Raw genomic sequence first — 18,377 nt, forward strand, 5'->3', positions numbered from 1 at the left:
TACCTAGTTACGTGACCCGCAGGTCTTGCAACACTATAGAACTGGTAATTAACCATTTATTTACATATATATTACCCTATTTACATTACTTTTACATAAATTACTGGTCTATGAGCTGGAATAGAGGCGACAAGGGGTAAACTACATCACAGGGATCCCTACGTCCTAGGCACTTTGGCTATGGGGACCCACAGATACATAGGTACCGTATAAGATGCGGCACCGGGACACCACAAACCCCTTTACTTATGATAAGTCGGCCTCAACGTCTGTCCCCTGAGACAGAGGGACTAGGACTAGAACAGGATGCTATAGAACAGGATGATCTGTACCTTTGCTATACATCCTAAGTAGACTAAACACATTTACATTCTTTTGATACCTTTCCTAGTATCTGGATTAGACAATTAGAAATCTATCTAGACATATAATGCTATCTAGACATTTAAGCTATCTAGACATTTAAAGAAGCTATCTATACTTAAGTTTCTAGCTTCCTATACAACTTTATTAAACTTATTATACATTTTGAAGCTTACTAGACAATTAGGTAGTTATCTGACATGTAGTTGCTAGCTCCTAAGACACTTTATTAGCTCTCTATACCTTTTTATGAGGCTAAACTGAACATTAGCACATACTTCTATACATAAGGCTAACTAGACATTAGTACAGCTTTCTATACAGTTAGCTTCAAGCTGACTAGGAATTTATATTATCTCACACATTCTATTTGCCTATAAGTTAACAGGTAACTATAAGTTACCTGTTAGTTAGTACACGAAAGGTATACTGGCTAGCTGGAAGCTAGGTCACAGTAAGGGTGGCTGCTATGGTCTATCGACTACACGCTACTTACCCCTAGAGCACTTTCAAAACAACCTAGTAGGTTATTCTAAGGATTATGTGTTTAATTCTGTATTTGCAAGAGCACCTACTGGCCAGGCAGAGCATCTCACACACGCAATGAAAGAAAAGAAGAAGTGTACCTAACAGTGGCAGGAATTGGGTATCAATATGCTACAATTCCTTAAGTGTTTTCTTTAAGTGAGATATTTATTTAGATTTATGTACTAGAGAATTTTTGAGGTAGTACATTTAAGTGAGTAATCTATGGTCCTGTAAAGTGATTGGCAGGGCATTGAAGTGGGTTATCAAAGGTACTATGTGTGCAGGTACTAAATGTGAGTCCTGGTACCTTATGGGTAGTTTGCCCTGTGTAGTCCTTTGAGTCCGCTGCAACAACACCTCCAAGTCATCAAGAGTTCCTTCACTTGAGGATTCTTCAAGAACTTCAGTCCCAGAGAAACCAGCTGGAGGGCTGGAAACGGAAGCAACGTCTTCGGTTGAACTGAGGGGTTCTCTTAAGACAGATGGAGTAGTGGCCTCAATATCTGGAGCAGTCACTGGAGCAGGACTGATGTTAGGCATAGCAACCAATGGTGGTTGACAGGGGGCAACAGCTACTGGCAACTGACTGGGTGGTGTGACCAGTGTCAGTTGACTGGATGGAGCTGGGAATGGTATGCCCCAATACATGGTGGGCTGCTGAGATGGGAACAAAGGAACGTCCATAGTGGGATGAATTCCCTCTCCCGGCACATATTCTCTCATTGGCCTAGGTGGAGGTGGAGTAGAAGTAGCAGGAGGATCAGAAGGAGTAGGAGGAGATAGGCCAAGCATATCTTCTTTCAGGCACACATTTATCCCATTCCGGTGAACCACCTGTGGCTCGAACCCGTCTTTTTCTATCTCATACACGTCCGTTTCAGGATAAGGAACCGCAGTAATGGTGTATGGTTCCGTTTCCCACAGGGAGTCCAATTTATGGGTTCTAGGAAATTTTCTGAGCCACACTTTATCTCCAAGCTGCAAGGGCTGAGCCGAAGCATGTCGATTATAATCTTTCTGCTGGCGTTCATGAGCTTCACCCATTTTCTTCTCAACGATGTCCTTGGCTTCCTCAATTATTCGTCGATGCTCTGACACCCAACCTTGGGAAGCCTGAGGAGAATTGTTGAATGGTGCCTGTAGCCCGAAGGTTCGATCCTTTGGCAATTGGCCGTGTCGGCCCATCATCAAGAAAAAGGGCGTATACCCCGTAGAGCAGTGAACAGTGTTGTTGTAAATTTCCAGGAGTTCAGGCAACAGCTGAGGCCACTCTTCGTGCTTCGAGACAGAGGCTGCTCTGAGCATCTGGATGAACACTTGATTGATCCTCTCGCAGAGCCCATTCCCTTGGGGATGGTAGGCCGTTGTCCGGAGCTTCTTGCAATCATGCAACCGGCAAAGTTCCTGGAACAACCGGGCTTCAAAGGCAGTTCCCCGATCCGTGAGGACCGATTCGGGACACCCCAGAGGTAGGATCCAATGTCGATAGAAGAGTTGGGCAGCAGTCTTGGCAGTAAGATCCTTGACGGGGACCACGACCACCCTCTTGGAATAATGATCCACCATTGTTAGAGCATGACAATAGCCAGATCCAGAGGGGGCCAGCTTCACATGGTCCAAGGCAACAATTTGATTCGGTCTTTCTGTACAGATGGGATGCAAAGGGGCTCTTGCGTCCCTCCGGGGGTTCTTTATCACGTTGCACACGGAGCGCTCGGCACACCATTTCTCGATGTCTCCCCGCATCCCAATCCAGTAAAATCTCCTTCTGACGGTGATCTCCGTCTTATGGACCCCGAAGTGTCCGGATTGATCATGATAGGCATTCAGAACCATGGCTGCATCCCTCCTGGGAACCACAATCTGGTGTATGCGGTCTCTTGAGACTGGGTCCAGGGAATTTCAGTAGACCAACCCCTTGTGCAGGAACAGTCGATTTCTCTGTCGCCACAGCCGCTTCAATTCAAAGTCTGCATGGGCCTTGCGCACCCGAGTAGGCACCTTCTTGTGGAGGCAATAGTCGAGGAGGTCCCCGATAACTCTGCTCTCATCCTGAAGTGTCTTCCAGGTGGACAGATCTTCAGAGACTTTGGGAGATTCAGGTCCGTCACCCGCCTGGGCAGTTAGAGCATTCTGGCTCACGAACCTTCGGTAGAAGGGAGGCATTTCTACATCTTCCCACACATCTTCAGTAGGGGGTGCTTCTCCCGGGGCCATGCGAGAAAGTACATCCGCATTAACATTGGTTTTTCCGCTGTGGTACTTGATGTTAAAATCATAGTTGGCCAACCGAGAGGCCCAACGCTGTTCAAGAGCTCCCAACTTAGCAGTGTTCAAATGGGCCAAGAGGTTGTTATCAGTGTAGACCGTGAAGGGAGTAGCAGTCAGATGGTCTTTGAACTTCTCAGTAATAGCCCAAACCAGGGCCAGGAGTTCCAGCTTGAAGGAGCTATAGTTAGCATCATTCTTCTCAGCACCTCGAAGCTGGCATAGGCAATCACCCTTTCTTTGCCATCTTGCACTTGAGATAAAACCGCCCCCAGACCTTCAAAGCTAGCGTCTGTGTATAAACGGAACGGCAGGCTGTAGTCAGGATACACCAATATGGGGGGTTCCGTGAGGAGATACTTCAGGGCTCGAAAGGCATCTTCTTGTTCTTCGGCCCACTGGATGGGAAGCCTCCCATTATAATTATTCTGGGCAGTCCCTCTCAGTAATTCGGTCAAGGGTCCAGCAATTTGAGCAAAATGAGGGATAAAACGCTGGTAATATCCAGCAAACCCCAGGAAACTTCGGACGTCTCGCACCGTCCTGGGTGTAGGCCACTCTTTCACAGCACTCACTTTGTCTGGATCAGGCTGGACTCCTTGAGCACCGACGACATGACCTAAGTAGTGCACTTGTGGCTTTAGCAAGTGACATTTGGAAGGTTTAAACTTGAGTCCATGTCGGATAAGAATTTGGAAAACTTCTTTCAGGTGATCCAGGTGTTCCTGATATGTTCGAGAGTAGACTATGACGTCATCCAAATACAACAAAACACTCTGGAAGTTAAGGTGCCTCAAGCATCGCTCCATTAGGCGTTGGAACATAGCTGGTGCATTGCACAGTCCAAAGGGTATACTTTTGAACTCGAAGAGACCCATGGGGGTCACAAATGCGGTCTTCTCTCTGTCCTCTTCTGCCATTGGCACCTGCCAGTAGCCGCTCGTCAGATCCAGTGTGGAAAAGTAGGCGGCAGACCCCAACGCAGTCAAGGATTCTTCGATGCGTGTGAGAGGATAGGCATCCTTATGAGTTATGTTTGTCAGTTTCCGGTAATCCATGCAAAAGCGGATGGTGCCATCTTTTTTCTTCACCAGGACCAAAGGTGCAGCCCACGAACTCTGGCTTTCCTGGATGACATCGGCCTCTTTCATCTCCACAAGCATTTTTTTTTATGATCTGATACATCCCAGGAGCCACAGGGCGATTCCTCTCTTTAATGGGTGGATTGTCTCCGGTGAGAATCCTATGTTTGATCATGGTGGTCCTGCCAAAGTCTGTGGGAAATTTGTTGAAAGCTTCTTGATGTTTCTTAGCCACCTGGATGACTCCTTCCACCTATTCCTTGGGGGTATCTTCGTCTCCTATCTGTAGTTGGTTCCACCAAGGTTCCGCAGGGTTCTGGTCAGGTCCTTGTTGGATCACCTGTGACTTTGAGACTACATCTCGGACGTCTAGATGGTGTAAAGTAGCCACTGGGGTGTACTTGGGTAGATGTACAGCAACTTGAGAGAGATTGATAAGTCTCACTGGGACCTTCCCACTCTGTACGGTTACTAGGCTTCTAGCAGCTCGCACCAAGGGACAATCTTCCAGCAGAAGGGGCTCCAAGAGCGCTTGGTAATCTTGATTTTTCAACCCGGGTCGGGCACGGCACCAAATAACTGTCTCTGTTTGTGGCTGTAGACTAACGGCTCGGATATCTTGAATCCTTACTCGACAGATTTCTCCATGATGATTTACGATTTTCTGTTCTGCTTGGAGGGTTTTGAGGTGGTGTTGGGCAGCTCGCCGGCCTGGGAGTGACAAGTGAGGAAGAGATGCATGCAGTGCACAGACAATATCATCAAAACAGTGCCTCATAATATTCATGCCTGGGTACTGGTTTCCCGTTCCCTGCAATTACTCTGAAGTCCGCTTCTTGAGGGTCACACAACCTTTCTGGGCCCCAGTACTTATAGAAAACCCCCTGTGGAATAGTGGATACCTGGGACCCCGTATCTATCAGAGCTTGCAACTGGACACCTTCAATCATCACCTATACATAAGGACAAGCAGCTACATACATAGACAGTCCCTTCTTGTCGCTGGTTGATTCTGGACCTTCAGCCTCTACTCCTGGGGGTGCAGTCCTTGACCCCAGGGGACGCCCGTTTAAAGCCCAGCATTGGCTCTTCCAGTGTCCATTCTTGTTACAATAACTACAGACGGGTCTCTGACTCCCAGGTGGTCTCACAGGAGGAATACTAGATGGAGTAACAGGGCGAGGGTCAGCCTTCTTAGGTGGTGTTGTTGCAGGTCTAGAAGGATTCAGCCGTACCATCATTTCTTTAAAGGCCTTGGCTAACTGTTCAATGTCCTGTTTAATGTCTTGTAAGTCAGCTGTCCAAGGACTAGAAGAAGGTGTTGGTGGAGCAGATTGAGAAGGGACAGGCGGCTGGGGCGCGGACCCCGGAGATTCAGCAGCGGGGACACTAATCTCCTCTGTCTGAGGTCCCGACTCTATTACTTTAACCGCAAGTCTCTTAAAAGCTGGGAAACCATGTCGGGATTTTGCACTGCCAGCATCCTAAGTTGGGCCTTGTCCCATTTGTTTAGCGCCCCTTCTATAAAACGGTCCATCAGTACTCAGTTGCCCTGATCGGGCGTGATGCCGTCCAACTTCTTTACCGCCTTTAATGCGCTCTACAAAGCCACTGCATATGCTCGGAGGGTCTCACCTGGCTTCTGGTGTACCTCCGAGGGAGAATGAGATTCAAACACTTGAGAGAGTCCTTCAAAAATCTGTCGCACTGTGGCCTTATCAGCCGCTGGCCAGGTGGGAAGTTCTTCCAAGGCGGGTCCCTGGAGTTGTCCCAGAAGCAGTTGTACCTGTTGATGAGGGGGAAGTGCATAAAATGCAAAGAGGCTGTAGAATTTTTCTTTAAAGTCTTTTAATGTAAAAGGGTCACCATTGTAGGTGGGAAGCACAGAATTCCCCAAGAAGACAGGTGCAGCGACTGGGGCTCCCAACACACAGGGAGAGACTGAAGGTGGACTGGTTGGGTCCTGTTCCGCCTGTGCTGGAGGTCTTGCTGGTATCACAGGCAGAGCACGTCCTTGTGAGGTCGAGAGCGTTGGTGAAGGCGGCAACATTCTTCTGGCTTGGGGTGGAGACCCCATTGGTGGGGCCACTGGAGTATTGCCCCCTTGCTGTTCAGGCGGGGACTGTGGGGGTTGCAGGTTCTGTCATCTCTGTATTTAGTATGCTGGCCCTTTAAATAGATCTTGAATTCCTAGGTCCCCAAGAAATATGCAGTTGTTCTTTCATCTGGAACTTGAGAGCGTAGATTTCAAATTTGAGAGCGGTGACCTGAAACTCAACAACCTTTAATTGAAATTTGAGTGCGTTGATCGGCAGCTGAAGTGACTCTATGCGGGGCTTCAATTCGTCAATCTGATGTCTCAGAGTCCCGTACTGTTCCGGTTCCTCACAGCTTCCAGCCCGTTATTGCACTTTGCGCCTTTTCCCGCACTGAGCTGTCTCTCTTTGTTGGTTTCTGGCACTAGGCTCTGACAAAATGGCCGCGGCGGCACCGAGAGCTTCGGTGGGCGGAGTCTCTGGATCAGGTGCGCCGTAATGACCCGCGCTAACTTGTAGCTCCGCTGTACTGTTCGCCTCCCCCCTTACTTTACATGCGCACTTCCTCCACACAGCACCGTGTGCGCAACCCCTTGATCTGGAGTATAAATCACAGTACATTAATAAAGTTCACTTCTTGGGGGGGAGTACACTTTCACTAGAGGCAATAGTAGGCACACACCCGAATCATGTTCGTGCAACGCCAAAAAGGCTTTGTGGTAGCCCTTGGGGGGTGTATGGTAGTGGTGGTATCATATCGGTATATGAGGGGTTAATATTAAGTTTGTGAAGCCAGGCTGAGGGCTGGTATGCTGAGACAATGCTCCAGCCTATCGCTGCCCTTCCCAGTAACGATAGGTGCATGAAATGACTGAAGGTCCACAAGGAGATTGAACTTGAACTTGAACAACTTTACTTAAGTGCTTGCGATACATCCAAGGCACAGTAACAGTCTCGTACAAACAGTCCTTATATTGCTTAGTGACTGACAGTTGTTGCGGACCTTGAGCTGTTTATAAAGTCTATGAATTTAGGGTAGATATTTGCAGATTCGCCCGGATTTAGGGGTATTATTAGGTCCGGTGATGCTGCAGAGTTTCTGGGAATTGATACACTCTATATTTTGAATGATCCGGCCGTTGCCGCAAGGCTCGGGCCTAACTCACTGCGTTAGTTGCTGTACAGGTCTTTCCACGTCAGGAGTACAGGAACAAGAGAGAGAAAACATGGCCGCCGCTCCCTTATATGGGCTGGGGGCGGGGCGAATCCGATTGGTCCGAACATCTGTCATTCACCATTACAGAGAGTAATGGGATTGCTTACGTCACAGGGCCTCCAAAGGTCCTTAAGCAGAATACTATAGAGTTTACCTAGTCACGTGACCGGCAGGTCCTGCAACGCTATGGAACAGGTAATTAACCATTTATTTACATATATATTACCCTATTTACATTACCTTTACATAAATTACTGGTCTATGAGCTGGAATAGAGGCGACAAGGGGTAAACTACATCACAGGGATCCCTACGTCCTAGGCACTTTGGCTATGGGGACCCACAGATACATAGGTACCGTATAAGATGCAGTACCGGTACACCACATAACCTCCCTATATCTCCTCCTATTACTCCATATAACCTCTCCTATAACTCCTCCTATTACTCCATATAACCTCTCCTATAACTCCTCCTATTACTCCATATATCCTCCCTATATCTCCTCTTTTTACTCCATATAACCTCCCTATATCTCCTCCTATTACTCCATATAACCTCCCTATATCTCCTCCTATTACTCCATATAACCTCCCCTATATCTCCTCCTATTACTCCATATAACCTCCCTATATCTCCTCCTATTACTCCATATAACCTCTCCTATATCTCCTCCTATTACTCCATATAACCTCTCCTATATCTCCTCCTATTACTCCATATAACCTCCCTATATCTCCTCCTATTACTCCATATTACCTCTCCTATATCTCCTCCTATTACTCCATATAACCTCTCCTACATCTCCTCCTATTACTCCATATAACCTCCCTATATCTCCTCCTATTACTCTATATAACCTCTCCTATATCTCCTCCTATTACTCCATATAACCTCTCCTATATCTCCTCCTATTACTCTATATAACCTCTCCTATATCTCCTCCTATTACTCCATATAACCTCCCCTATATCTCCTCCTATTACTCTATATAACCTCCCTATATATCCTCTTATTACTCTATATAACCTCTCCTATATCTCCTCCTATTACTCCATATAACCTCTCCTATATCTCCTCCTATTACCCCATATAACCTCCCTATATCTCCTCCTATTACTCCATATAACCTCCCTATATCTCCTCCTATTACTCCATATAACCTCCCCTATATCTCCTCCTATTACTCCATATAACCTCTCCTATATCTCCTCCTATTACTTCATATAACCTCCTTATATCTCCTCCTATTACTCCATATAACCTCTCCTATATCTCCTCCTATTACTCCATATAACCTCTCCTATATCTCCTCCTATTACTCCATATAACCTCTCCTATATCTCCTCCTATTACTCCATATAACCTCTCCTATATCTCCTCCTATTACTCCATATAACCTCCCTATATCTCCTCCTATTACTCCATTTAACCTCCCTATATCTCCTCCTATTACTCCATATAACCTCCCTATATCTCCTCCTATTACTCCATATAACTTCCTATATCTCCTCCTATTACTCCATATAACCTCCCTATATCTCCTCCTATTACTCCATATAACTTCTCCAAATCTCCTCCTATTACTCCATATAACCTCCCTACATCTCCTCCTATTACTCCATATAACCTCTCCTATATCTCCTCCTATTACTCCATATAACCTCTCCTATATCTCCTCCTATTACTCCATATAACCTCTCATATATCTCCTCCTATTACTCCATATAACCTCCCCTATATCTCCTCCTATTACTCCTTATAACCTCTCCTATATCTCCTCCTATTACTTCATATAACCTCTCCTATATCTCCTCCTATTACTTCATATAACCTTTCATATATCTCCTCCTATTACTCCATATAACCTCCCTATATCTACTCCTATTACTCCATATAACCTCTCCTAACATATCCTCCTATTACTCCATATAACCTCTCCTATATATCCTCCTATTACTCCATATAACCTCCCTATATCTACTCCTATTACTCCATATAACCTCCCTATATCTCCTCCTATTACTCCATATAACCTCTCCTGTATCTCCTATTACTCCATGTAACCTCCCTATATCTCCTCCTATTACTCCATATAACCTCTCCTATATCTCCTCCTATTACTCCATATAACCTCTCCTATATCTCCTCCTATTACTCCATATAACCTCCCTATATCTCCTCCTATTACTCCATATAACCTCCCTATATCTCCTCCTATTACTCCATATAACCTCCCTATATCTCCTCCTATTACTCCATATAACCTCTCCTATATCTCCTCCTATTACTCCATATAACCTCCCTATATCTCCTCCTATTACTCCATATAACCTCCCTATATTTCCTCCTATTACTCCATATAACCTCTCCTATATCTCCTCCTATTACTCCATATAACCTCCCTATATCTCCTCCTATTACTCCATATAACCTCCCTATATCTCCTCCTATTACTCCATATAACCTCTCCTATATCTCCTCCTATTACTCCATTTAACCTCCCTATATCTCCTCCTATTACTCCATATAACCTCTCCTATATCTCCTCCTATTACTCCATATAACCCCCCTATATCTCCTCCTATTACTCCATATAACCACCCTATATCTCCTGTTATTACTCCATATAACCTCCCTATATCTCCTCCTATAACTCCATATAACCTCCCTATATCTCCTCCTATTACTCCATATAACCTCCCTATATCTCCTCCTATTACTCCATATAACCTCTCCTATATCTCCTCCTATTACTCCATATAACCCCCCTATATCTCCTCCTATTACTCCATATAACCACCCTATATCTCCTGTTATTACTCCATATAACCTCTCCTATATCTCCTCCTATAACTCCATATAACCTCCCTATATCTCCTCCTATTACTCCATATAACCCCCTATATCTCCTCCTATTACTCCATATAACCTCTCCTATATCTCCTCCTATTACTCCATATAACCTTTCCTATATCTCCATATATCCCTGTCTGTAGGTTAACCCCCTGTATTGATGACTGTATTGCTCTTCTTTCTCCTTGGTGTTGCAGTCTTTTGTGAAGGATTACATGATCTCCATCACGCGCCTCTTACTGGGTCTGGATTCCATGCCTGGCTCCGGATTCCTGTGTGCTGTAAGTTCTCCTGTCCTCTCTTTTTCAGTATTGTAGCTCAGTCCATGAATATTTTTATTTATAAAATTCAGAAAGTCTTTAGACTCTTTCACTTTTTTCACATTTTCTTATGTAGCACCTTGTGCTAAAATCAACAAATTCAAGTTTTCCCCATCAACCTGCCCTTAATGCTTCATACTTTTTGCTAATATGTTAACGAGAAAAAAACGTATATTTGACATAGACAAAAGTATTCATACTCAGGACTTACAGTAATTGTAGCCCCTGTGGCAGTGATTTCAGCCTCCAGTCTTCTTGGGGATGAGGCCACAAGGTTTACACACCTGGATTTGGGGATTTTCCTCAATTCTTCTCTGCAGATCCTCTCGGGTTCTGTCAGGTTGGATGGGACCGTCAGTAGAAGCCATTTCCAGGTCTCTCCAGAGATGTTCCATTAGGTTCGGGCTCTGGCTGGGTCACACAAGGACATTCACAGAGTTGTCCCTAAACCTCTCCTGTGTTGTCTTGGCCGTGTGCTTAGGGGCATTGTCTTGTGAACCTTTGTCCCAGTCTATCCCACCCACACAGCATGATACTGCCCCCACCATGCTTCACTGTAGGGATGGTATTGGGCAGGTGATGGGCAGTGCCTGGTTTCCTCCAGACATGATGCTGCCCCCACCATGCTTCACTGTAGAGATGGTATTGGGCAGGTGATGGACAGTGCCTGGTTTCCTCCAGACTTGATGCTGCCCCCACCATGATCACTGTAGGGATGGTATTTGGCAGGTGATGGGCAGTGCCTGATTTCCTCCAGACATGATGATGCCCCCACCATGATCACTGTAGGAATGGTATTGGGCAGGTGATGGGCAGTACCTGGTCTCCCCTAGACATGATGCTGCCCCCACCACACTTCACTGTAGAGATGGTATTGGGCAGGTGATGGGCAGTACCTTGTTTCCTCCAGACATGATAATGTCCCCACCATGATCACTGTAGGGATGGTATTGGGCAGGTGATGGGCAGTACCTTGTTTCCCCCAGACATGATGCTGCCCCCACCATGATCACTGTAGGGATGGTATTGGGCAGGTGATGGGCAGTGCCTGGTTTCCCCCAGACATGATGCTGCCCCCACCATGATCACTGTAGGGATGGTATTGGGCAGGTGATGGGCAGTGCCTGGTTTCCTCCAGACATGACACTTAGAATTGAGGCCAAAAACTTAAATTTTGGTTTCATCAGACCAGAGAATCTTGTTTCTCACTGTCTGAGTCCTTTAGATGCTTTTCTGCAAAAGTGCAGGCGGCTTTCATGTGTGTTTTACTGAGGAGAGGCTTCTTTCTGCCATAAAGCCCAGATTGTGGAGGTTGCAGTGATGTTAACCTTCTTGATGTTTCTCCCATCTGCACACAGGATCTTTGGAGCTCAGCCAGAGGGACCATTGGGTTCTTGGTCATCTCTCTTATAAAGGCCCTTCTCCCCAATTACTTAGTTTGTTGGGGTGGCAGCTCTAAGGAAGGGTCCTGGTTGTCCCAAACTTCTCCCATGTAAGAATTATGGAGGCCTCTGTGCTCTTGGGAACTTCCAGTGCAGCAGAAATGTTTTGTGTCACTTTCTCCATATCTGTGCCTCCATACAATCCTGTCTCGGAGCTATACAGGCAGTTCTTTCCGCCTCATGTCTTGGTTTTTGCTCTGATATACATTGTACGCTGTGAGACCTTGTATAGACAGGGCTGTGTCTTCCCAAATCCTGTCCAATCATCTGAATTTACCCCCAGGTGACTCCAACCAAGATGGAGAAACATCTCAGAGATGATCAGGAGAAGTGGGAGGAGCCAGAGATAAATATCAAGTGTTACAGCAAAGGGTCTGAATACTTATGTCCAAATGTAGTTTTTCCCTTTTTAGTAATTTGAATTTTTTTTTTAACATTCTGTGGTCACATTCTCATTATGGGATATTGAGGGCAGAAAGACGGGAGGGGGACAAAGACTGGATTTTAACCTCTTAAGGACCAATGACGTTGTGGAACGTCATGGCACCCTGGGCTTTAAGGACCAATGACGTTCCACAAAGTCCTGGCGTTTTCCGGTCTCTGCCGCTCGCCGAGCAGAGATCGTAACTGGATGCCTGCTGAAATCCTTCAGCAGGCATCCAGGGCAAACGCCGAGGGGGGCCATGTAGGCCCCCCATGTCGGCGATCGCCGCAAATCGCAAGGGAAATCGCCCTTGCGATCTGCGGCGATACCGGGCTGATCGGGTCTCTGGGACCCGACCGCCCGGTAATTTTCATGATCCCGGCTGTCACAGACAGCCAGGACCATGCTGGAGTATAGGAGCGAGGTGGCAAGCCGGCCACCTCCTCCTATACCCTGCGATCCGTCGGTTAGTTAACCGACCAATCGCAGGAGGGGGGGCGGTTACTTCCTCCTGTCCTGCCCGGCCCCTTGAAGTCCGGAGAGGACGGGAGGAAGACCGGAGGACGCGGCGGGGGACGGGGGGAGTGCTGGGGACCGGCCCCGGTACTTACCTCGTCCCTGAAGACCCGGATCCCGGCGATGAAGACAGCGGCGGCGGCGACAGGTGAGTTGATCTTCAGCCGCGGTCGGGCCCTTTACAGCAATGCACGTCGCCGTAAAGCGACATGCATTGCTGTAATGGGACCCTGTAAACTACAACTCCCAGCATGCCCAGACAGCCCTTGGCGTCTGGGCATGCTTGGAGTTGCAGTTTTGCAACATCTGGAGGTCCACAGTTTGGAGACCACTGTGCCCTTCCAGATGTTGCAAAACTACACATCCTCAGCATGCCCTTACTGTCCAGGCATGCTGAGAGTTGTAGTTCTGTAACATCTGGCCCTTCAGATGTTGCAGAACTACAACTCCCAGCATGCCTGGACAGTTTTGGCATACTGGGAGTTGTAGTTTTGCAACATCTGGAAGGGCACAGATTGGGAACCACTCTATTAGTGGTCTGCAAACTGTAGTCCTCCAGATGTTGCAAAACTACAACTCCAAGCATGCTGGGAGTTGTAGTTCGGCAACATCTGGCTCTAAAGATGTTGCCGAACTACTTCTCCCAGCATGCCGGAGAATGTTTGGGAGTTGTGGTTTTGCAACATCTGGAGGCACACTGGTTGGGAAACATTGTCTGTTTCCTAACTCAGTGTTTCCCAACCCGTGTGCCTCCAGCTGTTGCAAAACTATAACTACCAGCATGCACTGATGGACTGTGCATGCTGGGAGTTGTGGTTTTGCAACAGCTGGAGGTCCCCCCCCCCCCCCCTGTGAATGTACAGGGTACATTCACATGGGCAGGGGGCTTACAGTGAGCATCAGGCTGCAAGTTTGCGATGCAGCAAATTTTGCGCGGCAGCTCAAACTCACTGTAACCCCCCCGCCCGTGTGACTGTACCCTAAAAACACTACACTACACTACACTACCACAAAATAAAATAAAAAGTAAAAAACACTACATATACACATACCCCTACACAGCCCCCTCCCCTCCCCATTAAAAATGAAAGCGTCTGGTACGCCACTGTTTCCAAAATGGAGCCTCCAGCTGTTGCAAAACAACAACTCCCAGTATTGCCGGACAGCCGTTGACTGTCCAGGCATGCTGGGAGTTTTGCAACAGCTGGAGGCACCCTGTTTGGGAATCACTGGCGTAGAATACCCCTATGTCCACCCCTATGCAAATCCCTAATTCAGGCCTCAAATGCATATGGCGCTCTCACTTTGGAGCCCTGTCGTATTTCAAGGCAACAGTTTTGGGACACATATGGGGTATCGCCGTACTCGGGAGAAATTGCCTAACAAATTTTGGGGGGCTTTTTCTCCTTTCACCCCTTATGAAAAGGTGAAGTTGGGGGTCTACACCAGCATGTTAGTGTAAAAAAAAAAATTTTTTTTACACTAACATGCTGGTGTTGCCCCATACTTTTCATTTTGACAAGAGGTAAAAGGGAAAAACGCCCCCCAAAATTTGTAATGCAATTTCTCCCGACTACGGAGATACCCCATATGTGGGCGCAAAGTGCTCTGGGGGCGCACAACAAGGCCCAGAAGGGAGAGTGCACCATGTACATTTGAGGTGATTTGCACAGGGGTGGCTGATTGTTTCAGCGGTTTTGACAAACGCAAAAAAACCAAAACCCCACATGTGACCCCATTTCGGAAACTACACCCCTCACAGAATGTAATGAGGGGTGAAGTGAGAATTTACACCCCACTGGTGTCTGACAGATCTTTGGAACAGTGGGCTGTGCAAATGAAACATTTTGTACAGCCCACTGTTCCAAAGATCTGACAGACACCAGTGGGGGGTAAATGCTCACTGTACCCCTTGTTACGTTCCTCAAGGGGTCTAGTTTCCAAAATGGTATGCCATGTGGGGGTTATTTTGCTGTCCTGGCACCATAGGGGCTTCCTAAATGCGACATGCCCCCCGAGCAAAATTTGCTCTCAAAAAGCCAAATATGACTCCTTCTCTTCTGAGCATTGTAGTTCGCCCATAGTGCGCTTCAGGTCAACTTATGGGGTACCTCCATACTCAGAAGAGATGGGGTTACAAATTTTGGGGGGTATTTTCTGCTATTAACCCTTGCAAAAATGTGAAATTTGGGGGGAAACACACATTTTAGTGAAATTTTTTTTAAATTTTTTTACATATGCAAAAGTCGTGAAACACCTGTGGGGTATTTAGGCTCACTTTATTCCTTGTTACGTTCCTCAAGGGGTCTAGTTTCCAAAATGGTATGCCATGTGGGTATTTTTTGTTGTCCCGGCACCATAGGGGCTTCCTAAATGCGACATGCCCCCCGAGCAAAATTTGCTCTCAAAAAGCCAAATATGACTCCTTCTCTTCTGAGCATTGTAGTTCGCCCATAGTGCGCTTCAGGTCAACTTATGGGGTACCTCCATACTCAGAAGAGATGGGGTTACAAATTTTGGGGGGTATTTTCTGCTATTAACCCTTGCAAAAATGTGAAATTTGGGGGGAAACACACATTTTAGTGAAATTTTTTTTAAATTTTTTTACATATGCAAAAGTCGTGAAACACCTGTGGGGTATTTAGGCTCACTTTATTCCTTGTTACGTTCCTCAAGGGGTCTAGTTTCCAAAATGGTATGCCATGTGGGTATTTTTTCCTGTTCTGGCACCATAGGGGCTTCCTAAATGCAACATGCCCCCCAAAAACCATTTCAGAAAAACGTACTCTCCAAAATCCCCTCGTCGCTCCTTCGCTTCTGAGCCCTCTACTGCGCCCGCCGAACACTTTACATAGACATATGAGGTATGTGCTTACTCGAGAGAAATTGGGCTACAAATATAAGTATACATTTTCTCCTTTTACCCCTTGTAAAAATTCAAAAATTGGGTCTACAAGAACATGCAAGTGTAAAAAATGAAGATTGTGAATTTTCTCCTTCACTTTGCTGCTATTCCTGTGAAACACCTAAAGGGTTAAAATGCTGACTGAATGTCATTTTGAATACTTTGGGGGGTGCAGTTTTTATAATGGGGTCATTTATGGGGTATTTCTAAAATGAAGACCCTTCAAATCCACTTCAAACCTGAACTGGTCCCTGAAAAATTGTGATTTGGGAAATTTTGTGAAAAATTGGAAAATTGCTGCTGAACTTTGAAGCCCTCTGGTGTCTTCCAAAAGTGAAAACTCGTAAATTTTATGATGCAAACATAAAGTGGACATATTGTTTATGTGAATAAAAAAAAAATATTTGGAATATCCATTTTCCTTACAAGCAGAGAGCTTCAAAGTTAGAAAAATGCAAAATTTTAAATTTTTTCATCAAATTTTGGAATTTTTCACTAAGAAACGATGCAAGTATCGACAACATTTTACCAACAACATAAAGTAGAATATGTCACGAAAAAACAATCTCGGAATCAGAATGATAAGTAAAAGCGTCTTAGAGTTATTAATGCTTAAAGTGACAGTGGTCAGATGTTCAAAAAACGCTCTGGTCCTAAGGTGTAAAATGGCCTGGTCCTTAAGGGGTTAAAGGGGTAGTCCACGATTTTTTTTATTTGACTATGCTACAGGGGCTGTAAAGTTAGTGTAGTTCATAATATAGTGTCTGCACCTGTGTGTGACGGTTTTCTCACAATATTTATTTTTACCAGCATACAAAATGACTGTTGTCTCAGATATTTCCCAGGTTGCAATGCGGCCGAGACCTGACTCACTAGTCAGCTGATGACAGGGAGCCTGTCTGCTTCAATGGGTGGAGGGATCACTTGGTGGGAGAGAGATCAATCTGCAACTAATACAACAGCTGTAGGCACCCTGTTTGAAAACCACAGGTCTTTTGAATGGATGCAGCTCATTTATGTTTCAATTGGTGGGGTGGCTGATGTGTGGGAGGGAAGAAAATGGAATTATGGGATTTGTAGTCAAAAAAAGAAAAGTCAAACAGTTCACAAACAGCTAGCCACAGTGTTATGGTAATCTCACAACATTTAGCCATTTAGCCCCAGGACAAGCGCAGATCCTTCCTAAGCATGTCCATTACTGCCTGCCAGGTACGTACTAAAATCACCTTATGGTGGAGAACCCCTTTATTTTTATATATCAGGACAAGGAACAATATAACAAAAGGTAAAAAAGTGAAAGGGTCTTAAGACTTTTTGAATAAATTATTACCAGCAAATATCCTTCTGGGTGACATCATGTGTAGCCATTCTTGTGTCACCCCGACTCTGGGATCTGTGTAGGGAGGGGAGCAGACGTTGCTGTCTTCTGACTGCACTTCACTCCCTGCATACTGTGACAGCCATGTCTTTCCGAATTATAGTTGGGGGCCTCACTGGGTAGATTTGCATTTCAGAAGCCTAGGAAAGCTGCATCTCATGAATATTTCTCATGAATCATGACAGAGAACGGTTCAAGTACTTGTGGATTGACTATGGATTGCTCTTTTCCAAATGTATCAGTTTGGATTATAGGGCCCCTGCTTGACTTCTGCCCGGGGCCCCACTGATATTACATAAAAGATAAACCATAGGGCGGGAGGAGAAGCTGCCTGATGATCCGAAGCGGAGTCCTTCTTGTATCTTTCATGATTCATATAACCCATCACCATAATCGATGCTTTGGGCAAATCGTGTTCTACTGAATCCCCCCGAGCGATCACGACCAGAATCCTAATAGTCAGGCGCAACTCAGATATTCAAATGAACTTTACACAATGAAGAGTCAAAAATTTTATGAGAACCCGTCTTTCGTGCAATCATCCGTGTAGCCATGCTATCTATATACAGGGACGTGCACAGGTTGAATGGAAAGGGGGCTTGAACCCCTGCAATTTTCATGTTTTTCCTATAAGTACCCTGGGCAGTCTGGCATTATTACTGTATGTGGGCATTTATATAAATAATTATAAGAAGTGCTCTTTTTTTAAATTCAGCCCCTGCCCCCAATAATATCTGTGCACGTCCCTGTCTATATATATATATATATATATATATATATATATATATATATATATACAGTGGTCCCTCAACATACGATGGTAATCCGTTCCAAATGGACCATCGTTTGTTGAAACCATCGTATGTTGAGGGATCCGTGCAATGTAAAGTATAGGACAGTGATCTACAACCTGCGGACCTCCAGATGTTGCAAAACTACAACCCCCAGCATGCCCGGACAGCCAACGGCTGTCCGGGCACGCTGGGAGTTGTAGTTTTGCAACATCTGGAGGTCCGCAGGTTGAAGACCAATGGTATTGGAGGT

General features: G+C 45.8%; 1 protein-coding gene across 6 annotated transcripts in view; it reads left to right on the forward strand.

The window, feature by feature from the left end:
• The window catches only part of LOC130367768 (potassium channel subfamily T member 2-like), a 333,948-nt gene that overhangs the window by 290,684 nt on the left and 24,887 nt on the right, over positions 1-18,377 (forward strand). For all 6 annotated transcript variants that reach the window (XM_056570514.1, XM_056570517.1, XM_056570518.1 and 3 more), the window contains one exon: positions 10,546-10,629. In XM_056570514.1, the coding sequence (XP_056426489.1) occupies positions 10,546-10,629 (84 nt within the window). The remainder of the gene's footprint in view (positions 1-10,545; positions 10,630-18,377) is intronic.

Source organism: Hyla sarda, chromosome 4 (assembly GCF_029499605.1).
Source record: "Hyla sarda isolate aHylSar1 chromosome 4, aHylSar1.hap1, whole genome shotgun sequence".
NCBI classification, from domain to species: domain Eukaryota; kingdom Metazoa; phylum Chordata; class Amphibia; order Anura; family Hylidae; genus Hyla; species Hyla sarda.